Here is a 26,595-nt window from a genome sequence, read left to right as displayed (position 1 = left end):
GATGCAGATGAGGCCTGAGTTGATGGTGATGGAGGGGAAACCATGTTTGTGGAAGAAGGCAGACATTTCTGATGATCTGGACTGGAAGAACTCATCTTGGGAATAGATAAAGTGAAGTCGGAGAAATTGCAAGAAAGGAATAGTGGTGTGAGGAAGTGTAGTCAAGGTAGTTATGGGAGTTGGTGTGTTTGTAAAATATGTTGGTGGAAAGCTTGTCTCCTGAGATGGAGACCGAGAGATCCAGAAAGGGGAGAGTGTTGTCAGAGATGGACTAGGTGGGTTTGAGATTGGAGTGGAAATTGGCAGCGAAGTAAATCAAGTTGACGAGCTCATCACATGAGGCAGCCCTGATGTAGTCCTCAATAGTGTAGGCTTGCAGCATGGATTGCTCCACAAAGGCCAGAAGCAGGCAGGCATAGCTGTGAGCCATGCCTGTGATTTGAAGGAAGTGAGATGAGTGAAAGGAGAAGTTGTTTAGATTGAGGACAAGTTCTGCGAGGAGGATGGTGGTGGCAGAGGGTGACTGGTCAGGTCTCTTGTCCAGAAAGTCCTGAGATGAGAGGTTATCTGATGAAAAGTCCAGTTGACATTTGATTCAGGTCCATTTAGAAATTGCCAAATAAATAATGACTTTGCTGTCAATGCCTGTATCTATTTTTAAAATTAAAATACATGTGCTTTCACCCATCAAGTACTGAGCTATTTTCTTTATGCCCCAATTGCATGTCGCTTTTACGAAAAAAGCCTGACTATGGGGCCACCTATGGGTGTAACATTTATTTTACTGCATAAAGTTGAATTGTATTTAACAGCAAGTTAACTTTTAACAGCATGATAAGTCATAATCACTGCCAAACTTTCCCAATGACCCTGAGTGTTTAATCTTAAAAGGGTCTTTCATCCTTTCAGAATTTAAATAATGTTGGAGATTTAAGAAGAATATAGCCACATCTATTAATCTGCTGTCCAATTTTTCATGAATCTCAATGGTTTGGTATCCAGCTAACAGTTAGGGTGGCCATTCCAAAGGAGGACATGATCAGAGGTTACCAACGCACTGTACACGTCTGTGCAAGGGGGTGGGGATGGGATAGTTATAATGAAAGCCAGAGAAGTCAATATTAATGCCAATGCCACCTGGTGGAAGATTAGGTGTCGTTCCTCCAATTTATGGGTGGTCTCAGTATGGTAGTACATGAGACCATGGACAGACATGTCAGCAAGGGAATGGGATGGGAAATTGAAATGGGTGGCTACTGGGATATCCATGCTATTGAGGTGGACAGAGCTGAGGCACTCAACAAAGGGATCTCCCAGTCTGCGTCCAGTCTGTTTGATGTCGAGGAACATAGGAAGTAGGAACAGGAGAAGGCCAAAAATGGTCCATCGAGCCAGCTCCGCCATTCAATACGATCATGGCTGATCTAATTTATGACCTAACTCCACCTACCTGCCTTCTCCCCATATTCCCTAATTCCTCTATCATGTAAAAATTTATCTAACCGAATTTTAAATATGTTTAACGAGGCAGCCTCAACCACTTCCCTGATTAGAGAATTCCAAACATTCACTACTCTCTGGGAAAAACTATTTTTCCTCATCTCTGTCCTAAATCTACTCCCCCGAATCTTGAGACTGTGTCCTCTCATTTTAGTTTCCCCGGCCAGCTCAAAAAACCTTCCTACATCTATCCTATCCATACCCTTCATAATCCTATATGTTTCTATAAGATCTCCTCTCATTCTTCTGAACTCGAGCGAATACAATCCTAGACGATTTAATCTTTCATCATAAGTCAACCCCTTCATCCCAGGGATCAACCTAGTAAACCTCCTCTGGACCGTCTCCAAAGCCAGTATATCCTTCCTCAAATATGGAGACCAGAACTGGACACAGTACTCTAGGTGCGGTCTCACCAGTACCTTATACAGTTGCAACATTACCTCCCTACTCCTGAATTCAATTCCTGAAACCAATGGGAGCACCAGATGAAGTAGATGATCCCTGCAGATTCAGGTGAAATGTTGCTTCTCTTGGAAGGACTGTTTGGGGCCCTGAATGATGTTTTTAAAAAAAAAAATTTTTCACACTATGAACCATATTGACCAAAATACACATAAACATTTCCCTCTTGAATATACACAGTGTCATTTTCTCCTCTTTTTCCCCCCTCCCTTCCCTCCCTCCTTCCCACCCCCCTCCCCACCCACTCAACATTCAACATATATGATACATTAAACCCATTAAACAATGTCATCACACAAAGAAAATAAACAAGAAAATTGTGTCATCTGCTTTTACACACTGGGTCAGTTCATTTCGTCGTCTTCTCATTCTGTCATTTTAGGTGGTGGAGATCCGCGGTAGGCCCTCTCTGTTGTGTTCCATGTACGGTTCCCAAATTTGTTCGAATACTGTAATGTAATTTCTTAAATTATATGTTATTTTTTCCAATGGAATGCATTTATTCATTTCTTTTTTTTATTTTTTTTTTATTTTTCACACCATAAATCACATTAGCCATGATATACACTATTTCTTTTTCACACATATACAGTGACTTTTTCTCCCCCCCCCCTTTCCTCCCAAACCACCCCCCACCCCCCCCCCCTCTCATCCATTTTAGGTATACAATCTAGGTTGCATTAAGCCAGTCAGACAATGTTGTCATTCAACAAAATTACACCAGAAATTCTACTGAGTCCATTCTTTTCTTTCCTTCTCCTTCCATCAACTTAGGTACTGTTTGTCCCCGGTAGGTTTTCGCTATTGTATTTAATGTAAGGCTCCTATACTTGCTCGAATATTTCAATATTATTTCTTAACCTATCTGTTATTTTTTCTAATGGAATACATTTATTCATTTAAATTTAGTAGTTTCTTCCTTTTAATTTGGTTATGTATTCCATTAATATTTAAAGACATATAGTTCAGCGTAGCCATTTTATATTTTGTTTATCTTCTCTTTCCGTTTTTCCATCATTACCTTTCCTCCTTTTCCATTTCTGTTTTCTTATTTTCAACTCATTATAAGACAACATTCCTACAACATCCAACATTTTCCTTATTCTCCTATTTCTATCTTATTTATCCCCAATCTCCCCTTCACCTCCTGAGTTGTCCTTTATCCCTTGTCGGACAACCACATCTCCCCTCTCCATTTGGATTTGCGAATCCACTCGCAAGCGTCAACTGATTTTGCATTTATTCATTTCTATGTACCACTGCTGTATTCTCAGGCTAACTTCTGATTTCCAGGTTGACATGATACATTTTTTTGCTACAGCTAAAGCTATCATAATAAATCTTTTTTGTGCTCCATCCAAATCGAATCCAAGTTCTTTACTTCTTATATTACTTAGAAGAAAGATCTCTGGATTTTTTGGTATGTTGTTTTTTGTGATTTTATTTAATACCTGATTTAGATCTTCCCAAAACTTTTCCACTTTCTCACATGCCCAAATTGCATGTACTGTTGTTCCCGTTTCCTCCTTACAGCAAAAACATCTGTCTGATACTGTTGGGTCCCATTTATTTAACTTTTGGGGTGTGGTGTATAGCCTGTGTAACCAATTGTATTGTATCATGCATAACCTCGTGTTTATTGTATTTCTCATAGTTCCGGAGCATAGCTTTTCCCATGTTTCATTCTTTATCTTCATGTTTAGATCTTGTCCCCACTTTTGTTTGGGTTTACAGCTTATTTCCTCGTTTTCTTTCTCTTGCAGTTTGAAGTACATGTTTGTTATAAATCTTTTAGTTATTGTGTCTGTAATCACATATTCAAAACTGCTTCCTTCTGGTAACCTCAGCCTGCCTCCCAATTTGTCCTTCAAGTAGGTTTTCAGTTGGTGGTATGCAAACATTGTACCATGAGTTATACCATATTTGCACTTCATTTGTTCAAAAGATAATAATTTATTTCCCGAAAAATAATTTTCTATTCTTTTGATCCCTTTTCTCTCCCATTTTCTAAAGGAAATGTTATCTATTGTGAAGGGGATTAGTTGATTTTGCGTCAATATTAATTTTGGTAGTTGATAATTTGTTTTTTTCCTTTCTACGTGAATCTTCTTCCAAATGTTGAGCAGATGGTGCAGTACTGATGAATTCCCATGTTTCACCAGCTTTTCATCCCACTTATATAGTATATGTTCAGGTACCTTCTCCCCTATTTTATCTAGCCTAATCTGGTCCAATCTGATTTTTCTCTTGTTTGATAAAAATCTGATAGGTATCTTAATTGTGTCGCTCTATAATAATTCTTAAAGTTTGGTAGCTGTAAGCCCCCCTGTTTGTACCATTCTATTAATTTATCTAGCACTATCCTCGGTTTCCCCCCTTTCCATAAGAATTTCCTTATTATTTTCTTTAGCTCCTTGAAGAATTTCTCTGTTAGGTAAATTGGTAACAATTGAAATAGGTATTGTATCCTTGGGAAGATATTCATTTTAATGCAATTTACCCTTCCTATCAGTGTTAGTGATAAATCTTTCCAATGTTCTAAGTTGTCTTGTAATTTCTTCATAATTAATTTGATAATTTAATAATTAATCTGATAATTTAATTTGTATAGATGGCCTAGTTATTATCTAGTTGTATACCTAGGTGGACTCGTGGCCTAAAGAAATCTCTTGGTGCCTGCCACGTTGACCACCGCCAGTGGGCTGATAACGCCTCAAACCGTGCATCTTGGCGCCTCACAGTTTGGCGGGCAGCAGCCTCCTTTGAAGAAGACCGCAGAGCCCACCTCACTGACAAAAGGCAAAGGAGGAAAAACCCAACACCCAACCCCAACCAACCAATTTTCCCTTGCAACCGCTGCAATCGTGTCTGCCTGTCCCGCATCGGACTGGTCAGCCACAAACGAGCCTGCAGCTGACGTGGACTTTTTACCCCCTCCATAAATCTTCGTCCGCGAAGCCAAGCCAAAGAAAAAAAAAAAAAAAAAAAAATACCTAGGTATCGGATTGCTTGTGTTTGCCATTTAAATGGTGATTCTTTCTTAAACTTGGTGAAATCCGCATTATTCATTGGCATTGCTTCACTTTTATTTGCGTTGATCTTGTACCCCGATACTTCTCCATATTCCTTCAATTACTTATGTAATTCTTTTATTGATAATTCTGGCTCTGTTAAGTAAATGATGTCATCTGCAAATAGAGTGATTTTATATTCCTTCTCTTTTATTTTTATCCCTCTTATTTTCTGTTCTTACCAGTTCTGCCAATGGTTCTATAGCTAATGCGAACAGTGAGGGAGATAGTGAACATCCCAGCCTAGTTGACCTGCTTAATTTAAATTGGTTTGATATCTATCCATTTACTGTCACCTTCGCCAATGGTCCCTTATATAATGCTTTAATCCAATTAATATATTTCTCTGGTAGGTTGAACCTCTGTAGGGCCCTGAATGATGTTGAGGGAGGAAGTGTGGGCACAAGTAGAGCATCTTCTACTGTCACAGGGGTAGGTCCCAAGGGGATGATTGGTAGGGAGGGAGAAGTGGTCAAAAAGTCACAGAAGAAATGTTTCCTGCGGAAGGTGGAGAGGGGAATACGTGTCTAGTGGCGGGAATCACAGTGGGTGGTGGAAATGGCGGAGGAGGATGTGTTTGATGTGGAGGCTGGCGGGGTGGTAGGTGATAACAAGAGGAATCCTGTCCTTGTTGAATGTGGGGGCAGAGTAGGCCAGGGCAGATGTGCGGGTAATGGAGGATATGCAGGTGAGTGCCAAGTTGGGGCCCTGTTTCCCTTACTTCCTTTAATCTCTCCAGGATCCATTCCCATATTCCCTTTAAACTCACCAGGACCCTGTTTTCTGTGCTCCTTTAAACTTACCAAGACCCTGTTACCTGCATTGCTTTAAACTCAAATTTCCCATATTCTCTATAAATATATCAGATTTCCTCTCCTGTGACTCCTTTAAATTCACTGGGTCCTGTTCCCACACTCATTTTAAACTCAATCCTACTTTGTCTTTCAAAAATTATTTGTTCACCTATATTCTACTGTGGAACATCTTTAAAAAAAAAGTCAATGAAAAATGGCTTGAAAGGAATAATCATCTACAATAACATGGAAAATCTGTGTCTACTACTATCAGAGTGCTGAGAATGGCAGATTTCCTGGCTTTGATTTGTGTATATATATAGATCTATCTATCTATCTATCTATCTATATATATATATATATATATATATATATATATATAGATATTTAGATATATCTATAGATATATCTATATATATCTATTTTGAGCCTATCTGGTTTTTCTCCCATCTGATAAAAATCTGATAGATATCTTAACTGTGCTGTCCTATAATAGTTTTTTTAAATTTGGTAGCTGCAATCCTCCTTGTTTATACATCCATGTTAATTTTTCCAAAGCCACTCTTGATTTTTTACCCTTCCATAAAAACTTTCGTACCTATTTATTAATCTATCTATCTGTCTATCTATCTATCTATCTATCTATCTATCTATCTATCTATCTATCTATCTATCTATCTATCTATCTATCTATCTATCTATATATCTATCTATCTATTTATTTAGTTTCCTTTTAAAAAAAAATCCCATGTCAAGGGAATAGGTAGCGTTTGGAACAAATATTGTAGCAGTGGAAATACATTCATCTTTTTTTAATAATTTTTTATTTTTCACACAACCATATCAACCAAAATATGTACAAAAGTATCTCATTAAATTTACACAGTTGTCTTTTCTCCACTTTTTTCCCCCCTTTCCCTCCCTCCCCTCTACCCACCACCCTCCAAAACCCATAAATATTCAACATATACAATACCATAAAACCATAAAACAATATTTTCACACAAAGGAAAATAAACAAGAAAAATGTGCCATCTATTTATTACACACTGAATCTAGTTGTTTTGTCTTATCATTTTAGGGGATGGAGGTTGTAGCCAAGCTCTTTCTGATATGTTCCATGTATGGTTCCCAAATTTGTTCAAACATTGTGTCTTTATTTTTTAAATTATATGTTATTTTTTCCAATGGAATACATTTATTCATTTCCATGTACCATTGCTGTATACTCATGCTCTCTTCCATTTTCCAAGTTGACATTATACATTTTTTTGCTATCGCTAAGGCTATCATAATGAATTTTTTTTTGTACTTTATCCAATTTGAAGCCTAATTCTCTACTTCTTATGTTACTTAAAAGAAATATCTCTGTTTTTTTTTGGTATTTTATTTAGTATCTGATTTAATTCTTCCCAAAACGTATTTACTTTCGTACATGGCCAAGTTGCATGTAATGTTGTTCTCATTTCCTTCTTACAACGAAAACATCTATCTGATAATGTTGAATCCCATTTTTTTTAATTTTTGAGGAGTAATATATACCTTGTGTAATGAATTATACTGTATCATGCATTACCTTGTGTTTATTGTATTCTTCATGGTTCCAGAACATAACTTTTCCCATACTTCATTTTTAATCTTTTTTTAGATCCTTTTCCTACTCCTGCTTAGGTTTATAATTTATTTCATTTTCCTTATCTTGCAGCTTAATGTACATGTTGGTTATAATTTTTTATTTATCATTGTGTCTGTAATTACATATTCAAAGCTGTTTCCTTCAGGTAATCTCAATCTGTTTCCCAATTTATCCTTTAAATAAGCTTTCAATTGATGATATGCAAACATTGTACCATGAGTTATTCCATATTTGTACTTCAACTGTTCAAATGTGAATAAATTATTTCTCAAAAAACAGTTTTCTATTCTTTTGATTCCTTTTCTCTCCCATTCTCTAAAAGAAAGGTTGTCTATTGTAAAAAGGATTAGCGGATTTTGCATCAATAGTAATTTTGGTATTTGATCATTCGTTTTTTTTCCTTTCTAAGTGGATCTTCTTCCATGCATTAAGTAAATGATGCAGTACTGGTGAGTTTTTATATTGCACCAGCTTTTCATCCCACTTATAAAGTATATGTTCTGGTACCTTTTCCCCTATTTTATCTAGTTCTATCTTAGTCCAGTCTGATTTTTCCCTTGTCTGATAAAAATCTGATAAATACCTCAATTGTGTGGCTCTATAATAATTTCTAAAATTTGGTAACTGCAAACCACCTTGATTATACCTCTCTGCTAATTTATCTAACGTTACCCTTGGATTCCTCCTTTTCCACAAGAATTTCCTTATTATTTTCTTTAGATCCTTGAGAATTTTTCTGTTAAGGGAATTGGTAATGTTTGAAATAAGTATCGTATCCTTGGGAATACATTCATTTTAATGCAGTTTACCCTCCCTATCAATGTTAGCAGTAATTCCTTCCAATGTTCTAAGTCTTCCTGCAATTTCTTTATTAGTGGGTGATAATTTAGATTGTACAAGTGGCTTATTTAACCTTATCCCTAGGTATCGGATTGCTTGTGCTTGCCCTTTAAATGGTGATTCTTTTTAAAATTCCGTATAGTCTGCGTTACATATTGGCATCACTTCACTTTTATTTGCATTGATCTTGTACCCTGATATTTCTCCATATTCCTTCAATTTCTTATGTAGTTCTTTTACTGATACCCCTAGTTCTGTTATGTTTACTATGATGTCATCTTCAAATAAGCTGATTTTATACTCCTTCTCCTTTATTTTTATCCCTTTTATTTTATTTTCTATTCTTATCATTTCTGCCAAAGGTTCTATTGCATTGAGGGGGACATCCATGTCCAGTTGACTGATTTATTTTAAAGTGACCCGTAACATATCTATTTACTTTTACCTTCGCCAGTGGTCCATTATACAATGCTTTAATCCAATTTATATATTTTTCTGGTAGATTGAACTTCTGTAATACTATAAATAGGTAATTCCACTCTACTCTGTCAAAGGCTTTTTCTGTGTCTAGAGCAACAGCCACTGTTGGTTTCTTATTTTCTTGATCTGCGTGGATTAGATTAATAAGTTTGCAGACATTGTCCGCTTTTTGTCTTTTCTTAATAAATCCAGTTTGATCTTGTTTTACTATTTTAGGTACACAATTGGTCAATCTGTTTGCTAATAATTTTGCTATTATCTTATAGTCTGAGTTAAGTAGAGATATTGGTCTATATGATGCTGGTGTTAATGGATCCTTCCCCATCGTTGGTATTACTGTAATTATTGCTGTCTTACATGAATCTGGGAAGTTTTGTGTTTCTTCTATCTGGTTCATTACTTCCAGGAGAGGAGGAATTAATAACTCTTTAAATGTTTTATAAAATTCTATTGGAAATCCACCCTCTCCTGGTGTTTTATTGTTCGGCAGCTTTTTTAATATATCCTCTATTTCAAATGGTTTTATTAGTTTGTTTTGTTCCTCTTCTTGCAATTTCGGCAGTTCATTTTTAGCTAAAAATTCCTCTATTTTATCATCTTTCCCCTCGTTCTCAGTTTGATACAATTGTTCATAAAATTCCTTAAAATTTTCATTAATCTCTGTTGGATTATATGTAATTTGTTTGTCCTCTTTCCTTGGTGCCAGTATCGTTCTTTTAGCTTGTTCTGTTTTAAGTTGCCAGGCTAATATTTTATGTGTTTTTTTTCTCCCAGTTTGTAATACTTTTGCTTTGTTTTCATTATGTTCTTCTCCACCTTGTACATTTGTAATGTTTCGTATTTAATTTTTTTTCCTTTCTTTTTCGTTATATCATCCCTTTTTACTAATTCCTTTTCTGTACTTACTATCTCCCTTTCCAGCTGCTCTATTTCCCGATTGTAATCCTTTTTCATCTTAGTCACATAACTTATTATCTGCCCTCTAATGAAGGCTTTCATTGTGTCCCATAATATAAATTTGATCCTGTGTTTATTTCAAAATATGTTTTAATTTGACATTCAATAAACTCCCTAAATTCCTGTCTTTTAAGTAGCATGTAGTTTAACCTCCATCCATATATTCTTGGTGGGATGTCCTCCAGTTCTATTGCTAATAATAGGGGTGAATGATCTGAGAACAGTCTAGCTTTGTATTCAGTTTTCCTAACTCCCCTTGAATATGGGGTGACAACAAAAACATATCAATCCTTGAGTAAGTTTTGTGCCAACTCGAATAATATGAAAATTCCTTCTCTCTTGGGTGTTGCCTCCTCCATATATCCATAAGTTTCATTTCATTGATTTGACCATAAATTTGGCTACTTTATTCTTTTTACTTGTCTTTTGTCCAGTTTTATCTAACATTGGGTCCAAATTAAGGTTAAAATCCCCTGCTATCAATATATTTCCTTGTGTGTCTGCTTTCTTCAAAAGAATATCCTGCATAAACTTTTGATCCTCCTCGTTAGGCACATATTTATTGAGCAAATTCCAAAATTCTGAGTATATCTGACACTTTATCATTGCATATCTCCCTGCTGGATCTATTATTTCCTCCTCTATTTTGATTGGTACATTTTTGTTAACTAGTATGGTGACACTTCTAGCTTTTCAATTATAGGATGCTGCATTACATGTCCTACCCAGTCTCTCTTTAGTTTGTTATGTTTCGCTTCAGTTAGATGAATTTCCTTCACAAATGCTATATCTATTTTTTTCCTCCTTCAATAAATTTAGTAGCCTCTTCCTTTTAATTTGATTATGTATTCCATTAATGTTTATAGTCATATAAGTCAACATGGCCATCTTATATCTTGCATGCATCTCTTTTCCACTTCTTTGCCACCTCCATCCCCCTTTTCCCCATTTTAATATCTTAGATTTCTCTTATTACACTTAATGTACAACAACACATTTAAGACATAAAGTACCCCCACAGTTCCCACATCCACTAATACCTTAACCCCAAAAGTTTCCCCCCTCTCTGAGTTGCTCCATACCCCTTGCCGGGCAACCACAACTCCCCTGTTCATTTGGGTTGCGATCTTGTTCACAGCATCAACTGATTTTGCAGTGACGGTTATTCCCCCTCCACCCAGCCCTCTCCAGAAAACACTATTTTTTAACACATAGAACAAAGCTCGCTCTCTGCTTCCCCCCCCCCCCCTTACTCACCTCCTTCCTTTCTCTTTTCCCTCTTTAGTTCTTTACATATACATTGTTTTTAGATCTTTATATATACTTTATCGCTGTTCTTCATTCTTGTTACATCTCTTCATCTCTTCTCCTGTCCTGCAAATGTTACATAGAAACATAGAAACATAGACGATAGGAGCAGGAGTAGGTCATTCGACCCTTCGAGCCTGCTCCGCCATTCAACGAGATCATGGCTGATCTTAAAGTTCAGTACCCCGTCCCCGCCTTCTCTCCGTAACCTTTAATACCCTTATACTGAAGAAATATATCTAATTCCCTCTTAAATATATTTAATGAACCTGCCTCTACTGCCCTCTGTGGCAATGAATTCCACAGATTCACCACCCTCTGGGTAAAGAAATTCCTCCTCATCTCGGTCCTAAATGGTTTGCCTATTATCCTCAAACCATGGAGCCGGGTTCTGGATTTTCCCATCATTGGAAACATCCCATCTGCATCCATTTTGTCCAGTCCTGCCAGAATTTTATATGTCTCTATGAGATCTCTGCGAATTCTTGCGCTTTCTCTGGATCGGAGAACAATCTGTCTTGCTCCCCGGGTATAAATATTTTAAGCACTGCTGAATGTCTTAATGTGAATTTGTAACCTTTTTTACATAAAGTTGATTTCGCTGTATTAAATTCCTTACTCCTCTTGAAGAGTTCAAAACTTATGCCTGGGTAAAAAAAATATTTTTTGACCTTTGTATTCCAATGGTTTTTTATCTTCTCTAATTTTATTCCTTGCCCGTTCCAATATATTTTCTCTTGTCATGAATCTCAAAAATTTTACTAAGATGGATCTTGGTTTTCGATGTGCCTGTGGTTTCGGAGCTAATGCTCTGTATGTCCTTTCTATTTCCATTTTTTCCTGCATTTCTGTCATTCCCAGGACCTTCGGGATCCATCCTTTATAAATTTCTTCATGTCTGTGCCTTCTTCACCCTCCTTCAGGCCCACTATTTTTATGTTGTTTCGCCTACTATAATTTTCCAACATATCAATTTTCTGAGATAACAACTCTTGTGTTTCTTTAATTTTTTTGTCACTTCCAATTTTTCTCTTAAGTCATTTACTTCCATTTCTACAGCCGTTTCCCGCTCTTCCACATTCCACATTCTCTACTCTTTTCCCTATTTCTGTCATTACCAGTTAACATAGAAACATAGAAGATAGGAGCAGGAGTAGGTCATTCGACCCTTCGAGCCTGCTCCACCATTCAACGAGATCATGGCTGATCTTAAAGTTCAGTACTCCGTCCCCGCAACCTTTAATACCCTTATACTGAAGAAATATAGCTAATTCCCTCTTAAATATATTTAATGAACCTGCCTCTACTTCCCTCTGTGGCAATGAATTCCACAGATTTACCACCCTCTGGGTCAAGAAATTCCTCCTCATCTCGGTCCTAAATGGTTTGCCTATTATCCTCAAACCATGATTCACAGTATTTTTGGTGTCGCTATGTAAGTATCAATAAATATTAAAATAGCATTTGCTAAACATGAACAAAATGTTACAAATACTCAATAGATTACAGAAACAGAGTGGGATTCTTCATAGAGTTGCCATAGAGTTCTGGATTTTCCCATCCTTGGAAACATCCCATCTGCATCCATTCTGTCCAGTCCTGCCAGAATTTTATATGTCTGTATGAGATCCCCTCTTAATCTTCTAAACTCCAGGGAGTACAATCCCAATTTGCGCAATCTTTCCTCATAAGTCATTCCTGCCATTCCAGGTATCACCCTGGTGAATCGCCTCTGCACTCCCTCCATTGCAAGAACATCCTTCCTTAGATAAGGTCACCAAAACTGCACACAATACTCCAGGTGGGGTCTCACCAAGGCCCTGTACAGCTGCAGTAAGGTATCCTTGTTCCTATACTCAAACCCTCTTGATATGAAGGCCTTTTTAACCGCTTGCTGTACCTGCACACTCACCTTCAGAGACTGATGTACAAGTACTCCTAGGTCTCTCTGCACTTCCCCATCTCTTAATCTATTGCCATTCAAATAGTAATCTGCCCTCCGGTTTGTATTACCAAAGTGGATAACCTCACATTTATCCACATTGTAGTGCATTTGCCATGTATCTGCCCAGTCCCTCAATTTATCCAAATCACACTGGAGCTTCCTGACTGCCTCTTTCGTGCACACAACCCCTCCTAGCTTAGTGTCATCTGCAAATTTGGAGATATTACATCCAATCCCCTCATCCAGATCATTAATGTAAATTGTGAACAGCTGGGGTCCCAGTACAGATCCCTGCGGCACCCCACTGGTCACCGCCTGCCACTCAGAAAATGAGCCATTTATCCCAACTCTCTGTCTTCTACCTGCCAGCCAGTTCTCAATCCACATCAATTCTTTGCCCCCAATCCCATGAGCCTTGATTTTGGAAGCCAGTAATTTATGCGGGACCTTATCGAAGGCCTTTTGGAAGCCCAGGTACACCACATCCACTGGCTCTCCCCCATCTATTTTACCTGTCACCATTTCAAAGAATTCCAATAGATTTGTCAAGCACGATTTACCTTTTGTAAATCCATGTCGACTCTGTCCGATCCCTTCTCTGCTAGTCATATGCTCCGCTATTACATCCTTAATAATGGATTCCTTCATTTTGCCCACTACTGATGTCAGGCTCGCCGGCCGATAATTCCCCGCTTTTTCTCTACCCCCCTTTTTAAATAGTGGGGTAATATTAGCTACCCTCCAATCCATGGGTACTGATCCTGAGTCTATCAAGTGCTGGAAAATAATTCTTAAAGCATCTGCCTTTGCATTTTATCTTCTGTTCTTTTCATTTTCCTTTTAATTGCATTAAACTCTAATGACAATCATTCTTTTAATGACCTCATTTGTTCTTCATAAAAGACTTTATCTATATTCTGTTCATCAGTTTTACCTTTTATTTCTCTTTGAAGATCTTGGTCTTCTTCTTCCTCTTCCTCTGTGTCTGTATCTGTGTTTGTATCTTCTTCTCTTCTTTGTGTCTGTGCCTCTTCTGTTTTTTCCTGATGAGCTGGTTGTATCTCTTTGTCGGGCTTCTTGCTGTTCCTCCCTTCCTGGGCTGCTCGTCTGTTGTGCTCCCTGACATTGGTATTCTTGTCGATCTTCCCTCTGTTTGTCTTCCACATCTGTTTCGTCGCACCCTCTTCTGCTGTCTTCCTTATCCTCCAGCTGAGAGCCCTGGTGTCGGGCATCCCTCAGCTGCTCGGTCTGTGACTGCCCGCTCCTCTGCTGAGCCCCCCCCCCCCCCGTCAGTGTCCTCTTTCTTCTTTGATTGCGCACTTTTGTTTGGCTCCGAGAGCCATTTTTGTAGAGTACTGGCTGATGGGTCACGACTATGTAGGGCAGGCACTGACCTCGAGGGTCCGGTGCCCCTTGTCACCACAGCTTCCTGTTCCTTCCTGCATGTAAGGCCTTCTTCTTTCTTCTCTGGCAACTTTTTTACTTTTTTCCAGTTGTTCTTACTTTCTCCTTCTTGGAAGCCATCTTCTTTCTCTCTCTGTATCTTTATCTTCTCTTTCTTGTATTCTATTTTTGTTATGCTTTGCTTTTTCCAAACTTTTTTCCTATTTTCCTGGAGAGGGCTGGTTTTCCCGACCGGCCACTACTTCATCACGTGACTCCTCCGGAAATACATTCATCTTGATGCAGTTTACTCTCCCTATTAAAATTAATGGTAAATATTTCCATTTCTCTAAATCTTCCTGCATTTTTTTATTAATGTTTGGTAAGTTAATTTATACAAATTATTTAAATTATTATCTATTCTGATAGCAAGGTAGCGTATGGCCTGTGATTGCCATTTAAAATGGGATTCCTTTTAACATTTTGTATAATCGACTTTGTTCATTGGCATCATTTCACTTTTATCAATATTAACCTTGTACCCTGATTTCGCCCCATATTCTTTCAATTTTGTATATAATCATTTTATTAATTTATCTGGGTCTGTTAAATATACTAATGTGGCGGCTCACGCCAAGGTAGGCGAACTGGCACGGGTTGTAAGTCACGTGGTGGGGCAGCTGGCCAAAATGGCGCCGTCGGGTGTTTCCCTTCCTTCCAGCAAGGGACGCAGAAACCTGCGCTGGGGGACCATGTGATGCCCAGGTGACGTCAGCGCCTTCCAGCGCGGTTCTCAGCCAGGTCAGGGCTGGGAGTATGTGCAGCCCAGCAGCCTGCAATAAACTAGTCTGCTCACTGAGCTCAACTTGTCTGGTTATTGCAGGAGCAGTGTAGCCGCCGCTACAATTGGTGACCCCGACTGGTTCAAACGCCTTTGAACCCATCATGAGCGAGCCTGGGATCAGCGCTATAGCCGTAAAGCTGCCAGAATTCTGGTTCTGCCACATGGAGGCCCAGTTTCACTTCTGCCAGATTTCGTCCAACATGACCAAATTCTACCATATGGTCACTGCGCTGAACCAGGTCACTGCCAAACGCGTGCTGCACCTTGTTCAGCACCCACCCGTTGAGGACAAGTATGAGACCATCAAGCAAGTGCTTACCAGGTCCCTCGGACTATCCAGACACCAGCTGGCTGCTCGGATGCTGCACCTCGATGCCCTGTGGGACAGGTCCCCGATGGAACTGATGGACGAGATGCTCGCGCTCATGGATGAGCACACCAACTGCCCACTTTTTGAGCGCGTCTTCCTCGAACATATGCCCGGGAACATCCGCCAGCTGCTGGTTCAGGAGAGTTTCACTGACCTGAGGAAGGTCACCCAGAAGGCCCAAGAGCTATGGCTAGTACGATTCTCGGAAGGCTCAGTGGTCCAGCAGGTCATGAGGCATGGGCACGACCATGCCAAGCCCGCCCCTAGTGCTGCGGTAGAGCACCCGGCCCCTGCAGGGGCCCCCAAGAGCATAGCCAAGGCCACAACATCCGCTTCAGGCCTCTGCTTCTACCACCAGCGCCGGTGTTGCCAAGAGTCGGAAGTGTCGTCAGCCCTGCTCGTTCCAGGGAAACGACCAGGCTGGCCGCTGCGGCAGCTGGCCAAAGACACAGCCTTCTCTACCTGCAGCGCTCAGTCAGCGGCCAGCAGTTCCTCGTTGACACTGGAGCCCAGATCAGCGTTATCCTGGCCATGGCCATCGAATCCAGGAACCGACCTCGTGGACCTCCTCTCCGTGCGCCCAACGCAACGGCAATCCGGACGTATGGAAACAAGACAGTCCACTTCCAGAATGGCCAATGGAATTTTGCATGGAGGTTCACCGTCTTGTCCCTCCCAACTGCCATCCTGGGTGCAGACTTCTTCCTCGCCCATGGGGTTTTGGTGGACATTTGAGGTAGGCACCTGGTGGACACCCGTACCTTCCAGGCCATACGCCTCGACGTGTCCTGCTCGGAGCAACCGCAGATGGCCACGATCAGCATGCCCAGAGACGAGTTCCCCACACTCCTCAAGCTACAATTTTCTGCTGCCTCGCCGCGCCTCAGGGTGTTCCACCAAATCCCCACCCAGGGCCCGTCAGTTCATGCCAAGGCACGCCAGCACCCGCCTGACAAGCTCCAGGTGGCGAAGGAGGAGCTGGGGATCATTCAGCGGTCCGACAGCCCATGTCCCTCGCCGCTCCACCTGGTCCCGAAAGTCTCCAGTGGCTGGCGTGCCTGCGGAGACTATCGACGGCTCAACGAGGCAACCGTTCCTGACCATTACCCCATCACTCACATCCAGGTCTTTACGGCCAACCTGCACGGCGCAAGGGTTGACCTGGTGCACGGATATCACCAGATCCTGGTGCACCCTGACGACATACCCAAGACAGCCATCATCACCCCCTTTGGCTTGTTCGAATTCCTGCGCATGCCATTTGGGTTCAAGAATGCCGCTCAGACTTTCCAGTGCCTCATGGACTCTGTGGGCAGGCACTTGGATTTCGTCTTTATTTATTTGGACGACATCCTTGTCGCCAGCAAGGACCGGGCGGAACACAAGGCCCACCTACGTGCCCTTTTCTCCCGGCTGGCCGACTTCGGCCTTACCATCAACCTGGCCAAGTGCCAGTTCAGGAAAGAGTCCATGCAGTTCCTGGGCCATACCATCTTGGCCAAAGGAGCCACGCAGCGGTGAATGTCATCGCTATCAGAGGGCTCCCACGCCTGGACAGCCTCAAGGGACTGCAGGAGTTCGTGGGTATGGTCAACTTTTACAACCGCTTTATCTCGGGAGCCGTGCGCATCATGCCGCCGCTTTTCGCCCTCATCGCAGCCAAGCACAAGATGCTTCCTTGGAACCCAGAAGCGTGTACTGCATTTGAGGCCACCAAGGACGCCCTGGCAAAGGCCGCCATGCTCGCCCACCCGCACACCGACCTGCATAAGGCACTCTTTGTCGATGCCTCTGCCACAGCCGTCAGTGCCGTCCTGGAGCAGGAAGTGAATGAACATTGGAAGCCGCTGGCATTCATCAGCCGCCTGCTTCACCCGCTGGAACGCAAGAATAGTGCCTTCGACCACGAGTTGCTGGGCATGTACCTGGCAGTGTGGAATTTCCGCTATTTTTTGGAGGGGAGGACTTTTACCATTTTCACAGACCACAAACCCCTCAACCAGGCCCTCGCGATTGCAAAGGATTCTAACAGCGTCACCTCTCCTTCGTGTTGGAGTTTACCACCGACATTTGGCACAAGGTGGGGAAGGACAATGTGGTTGCCGATGCACTCTTGCCACCGGCCATCTGCACGCTGATGCCCGGCCTCGACTTCGACCAGCTCGCCCGGGACCAGGAAGCGGATGAGGAGCTGAGGGCCTTCAAGACCGCCAATATTGGACTGCTGTTCCAAGATCTCCAGTCTCCAAGCGGCAAAGGTACCATCCTGTTCATTAACGCACCTCACAATCCCCAGCATTTGCTGCACAAACTACTCCCTCACCTCAGGGCACGCTTGGACTCCTTCGAAACCCCATCGCCACCCAGGCATGGCACCCACCTGTCTCACGTTCCTGGCGAACTGCTTTCCGCCGAGTATGTTTTCATTCAGCGGGGCCTGACCGTGGCACCTCTGCAGCAACCGTACAAGGGGCCGTTTAAGGTTGTACAGCGTTCCGGCTCGACGTTCATGCTGGAAATGGGCGGCAGGTGGGAGCTGTTTATCATGGACAGGCTGAAGCCAGCACACCTCGATCCCACCAAGTCCATGGTCGTTGCCCAGCCCAATAAGCGAGGCCACCTGGCAAAAAGGACATTAGTGCCGGTTCTGGGGGGGGGGGGCTGTGTGATGGCTCACCACAAGGCAGGCGAACTGGACCCGCTTGTAAGCCACTCGGCGGGGCAGCCGGCCAAAATGGTACCATCAGATGTTTCCCTTCCTGCAGCATGGGGCTCAGAAACCCATGCTGGGGGACCACGTGACATCAGTGCCCTCCAGTGCGGTTCTCAGCCAGGACCAGGCTGGGAGTATAATTGCAGCCTGCAATAAACTAGTCTGCTCACTGAGCTCAACCCTTCTTGTTGCGTGTGTTATTGCAGGAGCAGTGTACCCGCCGCTACACGATAATATACGCAAACAAGCTAATTTTAAATTCTTCCTCTTTTACTTCTTATCATCTCTGTCAATGGTTTTATAGCCAAAGCAAACAGGGAAGGTGATAATGGACATCCCTGCCTTGTTTACCTATTCAATTTAAAATGGTTTGAAACATATCCATTCATTACCTTTTTTGCCAAAGGACCATTATACTGTTCTCGAATCCAATTAATAAATTTTTCTGGTAATTTGAATTTCTGTTGTACTTTAAATAGATAATTCCATTCCACCCTTTCAAAAGCTTTCTCTGCATCAAGAGCTACTGCCACAGTTGGTGTTTTATTTATTTGTGCTGTATAGATTAATACATTTACAGACATTATCTGCCGCTCTTCTATTTTTAACAAGTCCTGTCTGATCTAGCGTCACTAATTTTGGTACATAGTCTGTCAATCTTTTCGCTAGTAATTTTGTTATTAATTTATAATCTGTATTTTGTAAAGATATTGGTCTATATGAAGCTGGTGACAGTGGATCTTTCCCGTTTTTGGAATTACTGTAATTATTTCAGTTCTACATGAGTCAGGCAAATTCTGCGCCTTTTCCACCTATTTCATTACCTCTAAGAGGGGTGGAATTAATAGATTATTGAATACCTTATAAAACTCTGTTGGGAATCCATCTTCGCCTGATGCTTTATTATTTGGTAATGTCATTGGTATATTCTGTATTTGTAATTGTCAGGGGTTTTAGTAATTTATTTTGATCTTCCAATTGTAATTGGGGTAATTCAATGTTTGATAAAAATTCATTTAATTTATCATTCTTCCCTAAATTTTTGGTTTGATACAATTGCTTATAAAATGTTTTAAAATTTCCATTAATCTCCAATAGGTTATATGAGATCTGTTTATTCTCTTTCCTTGTTGCGCTGATAGTTCTTGTTGCTTATTCTGTGTTTAGTTGCCAAGCCAATATTTTGTGGGTTTTCTCTCCTAATTCATAATTTTTCTTTGGCTTGGCTTCGCGGACGAAGATTTATGGAGGGGGTAAATGTCCACGTCAGCTGCAGGCTCGTTTGTGGCTGACAAGTCCGATGCGGGACAGGCAGACATGGTTGCAGCGGTTGCAGGGGAAAATTGGTTGGTTGGGGTTGGGTGTTGGGTTTTTCCTCCTTTGCCTTTTGTCAGTGAGGTGGGATTTGTTTTTGTTTTGTTTTCATAATGTTTTTTTCCACTTTGTATGTTTGCAATGTTTCATATTTTAATTTTTCCTCTGTCAATTCTATCTTTTTTCTATAGTTACTATCTCTTTTTCCAACTGTTCTATTTCCTGATCATATTCTTTTTAAATTTTGGTCATGTAACCAATTATTTGTCCACAAATAAAGCCCTTCATTGCATCCCATAATATAAATTTGTCTGTTACCGAATTTTTATTTGATTAAAAATATATTTTGATTTGTTGTTCTATGTATTCCCAAAAGTCTTGCCTTTTTAACAATATGGGGTTTAGCCTCCATCTATATGTCTTTGGTGGAATATCCTCTAAAGCATTTGTCAATAAAAAGGGTGAGTGTTCTGATTTAAAAAAAAGTCTCTACATATTCAGTCTTTCGAACTCTCCCCTGAAAATGAGCCGACAACAAGAACATGTCAATCCTAGAATAGGTTTTATGTCTGTTTGAATAATGTGAATTATCTTTCTTTTTTTTTTAAACTTTATTTAAAATTTTATGACATGAATAAAATAAAAATTACATTTAAAGAAATAATAAAAAATAAGATAATAAAAAACTACATCATTAAACTACACAAATTAACCCCCCCAATAATTATAACACAACATTAATCATCTAATTTAAAATTAGTCCAACCCTCCCCCCAAAATAAAGAGTGAAGAATTAATTAACAATATTGTAAATAAAATAGAAAAAACCCCACTTACAAAAAAAGGATAAAACTTAACAACAAAAAAAATTACTAACAACAAAAAAAATCAATACTAAAATAATACCCTTAAACATATATTTAAATCAAACATAATACATGTATTTAACAAATGAAATCCACTTTAAAACTAAGTTCAAATATTAAAATCATATATCAGCCACATATCTGTTATTCAAAAAAATCATAATTAATAATACATAAATACAGAATTTCCATTAATACCAAGTTTCCTTTATAATTCATCGAGAGAACAAAAACATCCCTTAGAAAAACAATCAGATAAACTTTTTATTCCCTTCCCCTCCCCTTATATAAAAAAAGAAAAAAAAAAGAAAAAAGTTCAAACTCTTATAAGATTCTCCATATTCTTCATTTATAACATCTTCAAAATTCTCTATCGAAATTAATTTAATTTTATTAAACTCTTCTCCCTCAATGTATTTGTACTTAATTTTCTTCTTTTTCTTCTTATCACCTTTCCCCTCATCTTCCTCTTCATCTAATTCAACATCCTCAATTTTTGACTTATTATCTTCTGTGACATCATCCTCTTAAAAAAGAAAGAAAAAAGAGAAAACCCCCACAAAAAAAGAGAAAAAAAGGAGAGAAAAAAAACCTCCTAATTCCCTCTTAATTACAATCAGAAAACAAAAAGAGTTAAAAAAAATTATTTATTTAAAAAAATAATAATAAAAACACTTTCACTTCTTAACCCAAAAATTAAAAAGAAAAAAAAACAGGTCGGCGGTCACAACTACCTCCTCCTGTTTAAACCGCCCAAAGCGGTAACTCCCCCAAAATATTGGGTATGAGATAACTCACAGGTAGCTGATGACTTCTGGAAACTAGTGCCCACCCAGTTCCCTCTCCCAACTCCCATTTCATTAAACTATCATCATTATTTAAACTATTTAAACTCTTCTCAAAAAAAAAAGATAAATGATTTATTTTTTTAATCAACGTTACCACTTCGGTCACCATTGCTTCCATTTCTTTTAAAAAACTGGATCCCACCTTACATCTCTACTCTCTTTGGAGACCTTGAAGGACTACATCGTTCCTGAAACTGCATGATTGGTAGAGACTAAGCAAAGTCCATAACCTCTTTAGAATTGTCAAAGAACTTTGGCTAATTTCCATCCTAAAAAATCTTCAGTACTGCAGAATACCTAAATGTTCCCTTATGTCTTTTTTTCCACAACCGTTCTTTTACAGAATTAAATTCGCGTCGTTGAAACATAATTTCTTGACTCAAATCTTGATAGAAGAAAACAGGATTATTCTGAACCATCAAAGGAGATCTATTTTGCTGGGCATTTCTCATAGCCGTATGTAAAATTGTCTCTCTGTCACAATAGTTTAAACAACGGATCAAAACAGATCTTGGATTCTGTCCTGAAAAAGATTTTCTTCTTAAAACTCTATAAGCATGTTCCAGTATTAAACCTTCAGGGAATTTATCCTGTCCCAACACTCGTGGAATCCATTTAGTAAAAAATTTTCTTGGATCTGGTCCTTCTATGCCTTCTGACAAACCAACAATTTTCACGTTCCGTCTAGATTGATTCTCCAAATAATCAACCTTTTTTGCTAAATTTTAATTTTGGATCTGCAATCTTTCAATTATTCTATTTTTATCTTGCAGTTGATCCTGTGCATCGACTAAACCTTGATCACACATTTCAAATCTTTCAATGGTTTCAAGCTTAAAAGCTCCATTAATGACTTCCGCCATCACATTAATCTTGGAAATAAACAGGTTCACAAAATTAGCTAAGTGACTCGATACAGAATATATCTTATCTTCAAGATCCTTAACAGACATTTCAACAGAAGTAGATTCAGGCATAATGGGGTCTTGCTGTTCCTTAGAGACCACGGGATCTCTGTCCCTTCCCTTAATTTAGTATCTTTTCTAGCAGTTTGACTTCGTATAAAAATCCCTCTCAAAGTCCCCCCAGCAATGCCAGGAGACTGAAGATCAGGGTTATCTTTAAGCCAAATCTCTTTAATCATCTTCATTGAATCGATGTCTGGAAAAACCGTTGTAATTGAAGATGCATTTTGCAGCGCCACCATTATAGCAGTCGAATGACAACTCTTTAACTCTCCAGCTGGTGGCGCCCCAGCTGATTCAACTGTCAAAGCCTCAGCAACAGCACCTGCAGTGGCCACCGTGCGAAACACTGGCACCCGTCCAGCCCCTTGTTCTGAAAGCTGTTGAGTGCGACCTTCAGAGAGCCTCACTGGCTTAAAACGAAGTTTCAATGCCGAACTCTGCACGTCCTCCTCTGGATCCATTCTACGTTGAGACCTGGCTTCTTGTAAACAAGTAGGCTCAGACAATTTCGGAAAATGTAGTTTTTTAACAGTCTGTTGATATTTTCTTTTACCTTTTTTTTTTGCATATAAACCATTAGGCACTAATCCAACACCTCTTATTATTTATAAACTTTTAAAAGAACTTTAACGGGCACTTAAAGACAAAACAATAAATCAGAGTCAGGAGAGGTCTGGAAGGCACGTCTGTTCCCTACGCCATCTTGCCATGCCCCCATCTCTTTCTTTTTGATGTTGTTTTCTCCATATATCAATTATCTTCATATCATGCATTGAGTTCAATGTAAATTTAGCTGCTTTATTATTTATAGTTGTCTTCCCGGTTTATCTACTGATGGGTCAAGGTTAAAATTAAAGTCTCCCCCAATTAAAATTTGTCCCTATGTGTCTGCTATCTTTAAAAAAAATGTCCTGCATAAATTCCTGGTCATCTTCATTAGGTGCATAAATGTTCAACAAGTTCCAAGATTCTGAATAAATCTGGCATATCATCATTACGTATCTACACGCTGTTATTACTTTCTTTATCTTAATTGGCAGATACTTATTAACTAATATAGCAACTCCCCTGGCTTTTGAATTCTATAATGATGCCACTACATGACCGACCCAGTCTCTCTTCAGTTTGCGGTGTTCTAACTCAGTTAAGTCTGTTTCTTGTATAAATGTTATGTCTATTTTTTTCCTTTTTAAGTAGTGTCAATTACTTTTTTCTCTTAATTTGATTAATATTAATAGTTATGTAGTTCAATGTACTCATCTTACCCATCCGTTTTCATCTCTCCCACCTCTTCAACCCCTCCATCTCCCTTTTTCTAAAATCACTCTTTAGATCGTTCTTACTATTTACTATGTGCGACAACACAATTAGTAGGAAAATAACATAAACCATAAGAAAACCAAAGAATACTATTAAAGAACACAACATTAAATCCCCCTTTACTGAGTTGTCTTTGCCACCTTGCAAGACAACCACAACTTCCTTTTCTACGTGGGTTGCGGTATGTACTGCAAATGTCAACAAATTTTGGAGTGAGCAGATCTTCCTTCCCCCCTTCCTAGCCCTCCCCCAGAGAAATCACTAAATATTTAAAAAATATAAGAAAATCTTTTTTTTTAACCTCTTTTTTCTTAAATGTCTGTACTCAAACTATTAACATCCCACCTTATTTATATACATTATCTTTACAGTCCTTTTATTATTTCCTTTACTCCTCTTCTTGTTGCTTCTTTGATAATTGATCTGCAAAGCGAGAGCTTCTTCTGGATCTGAAAACAGTCTATTTTGCTCACCTGGGATGAATATCTTCAACACTGCTGGATGCCATAACACAAAGTTATAACCTTTTATCCATAGTACAGTTTTTGCTAAATTAAACTCCCTTTGCTTCTTTAAAAGTTCAAAGCTTATATCTTGATTAAAAAAAAAATATTTTTGTCCTATTGTACTCCAATGGTTCCTTATTTTCTTTCACTCTTTGCAGTATTCCAATATTTTCTCTCTTGTATATCGTAATAGTTTTATTGGTATGGAACCCAGTTTCTTCTGTGGCTGCGGCTTTATTTTTCTATTTCTTCTTGGAGTTCTTCTACTCCCAAGATCTGTGGGATCCATCTTTTTATAATTCCTTTTATTTCTGCCCCTTTACCTTCTTTCAGGCCCATTATTTTTATATTATTACGTCTGCTTGAAATTCTCTAAAATGACAATTTTTTGGGCCCATAAAACATGTATTTTTCTTAATCTCCTTATTTCTATCTTCCAATTTTTCTCCTAACTCACTCACCTCCATTTCCACACCTATCACTCTGTCTTCCACTTCATCACTTTGTATTCTCATGTCTGCCATAGCATTCTCCATTCCTTGCAGTTTTTACATCTGTCTCTTGCATGGTTTTTTTTGTAGTACTGAACTCAGCCATTATTGTTCCCATTAGAATCTTTGACTGTCAAAGTATTCCTTATCAATCATCTGCTTCTGTTTTTTACCTTGTATGTCTTTATCTTCCTCTTGATCTTCTTTCTCTATGTCCATTTCTTGGCGCTGTGTTAATCCTGCTCCTATTGGTGTCTTCTCCGTGGCCTCTCCCCTTACCGAGTCGGCATCTTGCTGTCGGCATCTGTTCCCACCGGTGTCCTCTTTACAGTGCATACCAGCATGCGTGATGGAATTTCTTTTTCAGGCTCTGCAATCCAATGTCCAGACTGCTCCGGGGGACATTGCTGCCCAGCTGCCTGCCTGCCAGCTTCGTTGCCTGGGCCATCCTCTTGGGGAGAGCTCCCTGCTCCTGGACACTTGTAAGGTCTTCCTCATTTTACTCTGGCGATTTCTTTATCTCCTCTTTACTTGTCATTGTAGTCTTTTCCTTCTTTGGAGCCATCTTCAAATGTGCCGTTTTTTGTTTTTCTTCTCTGCCTTGTTTTTCTACCTTTTTTCAAACCTTCTCTGTGGAAGGTTGGTTTTCCCTAACCAGCAACTACCCTATCGTATGACCCCCTCTCATGACTCTTGACTATGTTAAAAGTTCTTTAGAACTGCACATAAACCACATCTTTGGTTCCCCTTTATCTACTCTGGTTCTTATATACTCAAACATGATTTGACTTTTATAAATCTATATAGACTTGTTTGATTGCTGGTATATTGAGACTTCCTCAGTGATTAGTCATATAATGATAGAGTGAAACAACAATGTCTGAAGAAGCTGTGATCATAGCAAAAACACAGAAATGTTGGAGGAGCTCAGCAATCTCCCAGCATACATGGGAGGTAAAGATCTATTACCAACATTTCTGGCCTGTTCCCTTCTTCAAGACATTAGCAAAAGCAGGCAGTCCCTAAATACAAGAAATAGCATGGGGATGAGTACAGACCAATAGACAAAAGATGACATTGAATATAAAAAAGAAGCCATGAGAGAAGAAAGGTGAAGATGATAGGGGGGAAGGGAGGGTGTTTTGAATGCAGAGCTGGGGTAAAGGAAACAGAAGGAAAAGGGAAGAAAGAGACAGAGCTACAAGAAAGGAAACATAGTGGGGTTGAGGTTAATAGAAACTGGAGAAGTTGATGTTAATGCCATCCAGTTGGTGGAGCCACACTTGCGAATCTACAGGGGTCATCTGCTGCAGCCGGTGCTCCTCCTGTGGCCTCCTCTACATAGATAGGAGAGACTGGATTCACACTGGGAGATCAGTTTGTTGAGTACCGCGACAATAGTGGGGATCTCCCAGTGGCCACCTATTTCCATTCCCTGCCCCATTACCATGCTGACATGGCTGTCTATGGTCTTGTGCATTCCCAGACTGAAACCACCCACAAATTGGAGGAATGACACATCATATTCTGTCTTGTCATCCTCCAACCAGTTTGCAATAACATTGATTTCTCTGGCCTCTGTGAGCTGTTCTTTACCCCCCCCCCCAATCTCTCCTGGCCTCTTCTCCATTTCTACCTTTCGTCTGTTGGTCTGTACTCCTCCCCTGCCAATTCTTTTATTCAGGCTCTGCCTGCTTTTTCTCATACCTTGAAGAAGGGGTTGAGTCCTAAACTTTGGTAATACATCTTTACCTCCAATGGATGCTGCGAGACCTGGAGAGTTCCTCCAGTGTTTCTGTGGTTTTGATAGAGAGATAGAGCACAGAACAGCCAATGTGTGCAAAGTTTCCTTTTGGCCTTTCCTCTTAATAACACATGTCCCATCTTGGATAATGTTGAGGGGGGTAATCTACCAGGGACAAGCCATGGTGGTCAGGTCTTTGGCATGGAGTCTGTCCTTGCGGCTAGGAAAAGAA

The 26,595-nt window shown here is 39.9% G+C and overlaps 1 protein-coding gene across 5 annotated transcripts in view; it reads left to right on the top strand.

Moving 5' to 3' along the window:
• The window catches only part of mfsd8 (major facilitator superfamily domain containing 8), an 86,702-nt gene that overhangs the window by 10,680 nt on the left and 49,427 nt on the right, over nucleotides 1-26,595 (top strand). Inside the window, exon 2 of one of the 5 annotated variants that reach the window (XM_069925251.1) lies at nucleotides 24,987-25,101. The exons of the other annotated variants lie outside the window; for them this stretch is intronic. Within the exon in view, the coding sequence (XP_069781352.1) occupies nucleotides 24,987-25,101 (115 nt within the window). The remainder of the gene's footprint in view (nucleotides 1-24,986; nucleotides 25,102-26,595) is intronic. 5 annotated transcript variants of the gene reach the window in all.

The sequence above is a fragment of the Narcine bancroftii genome, chromosome 3 (assembly GCF_036971445.1).
Source record: "Narcine bancroftii isolate sNarBan1 chromosome 3, sNarBan1.hap1, whole genome shotgun sequence".
Taxonomy (NCBI): domain Eukaryota; kingdom Metazoa; phylum Chordata; class Chondrichthyes; order Torpediniformes; family Narcinidae; genus Narcine; species Narcine bancroftii.
Note: the sequence above shows the minus strand (reverse complement) of the source record. Positions and strands in the feature narration are given on the sequence as shown.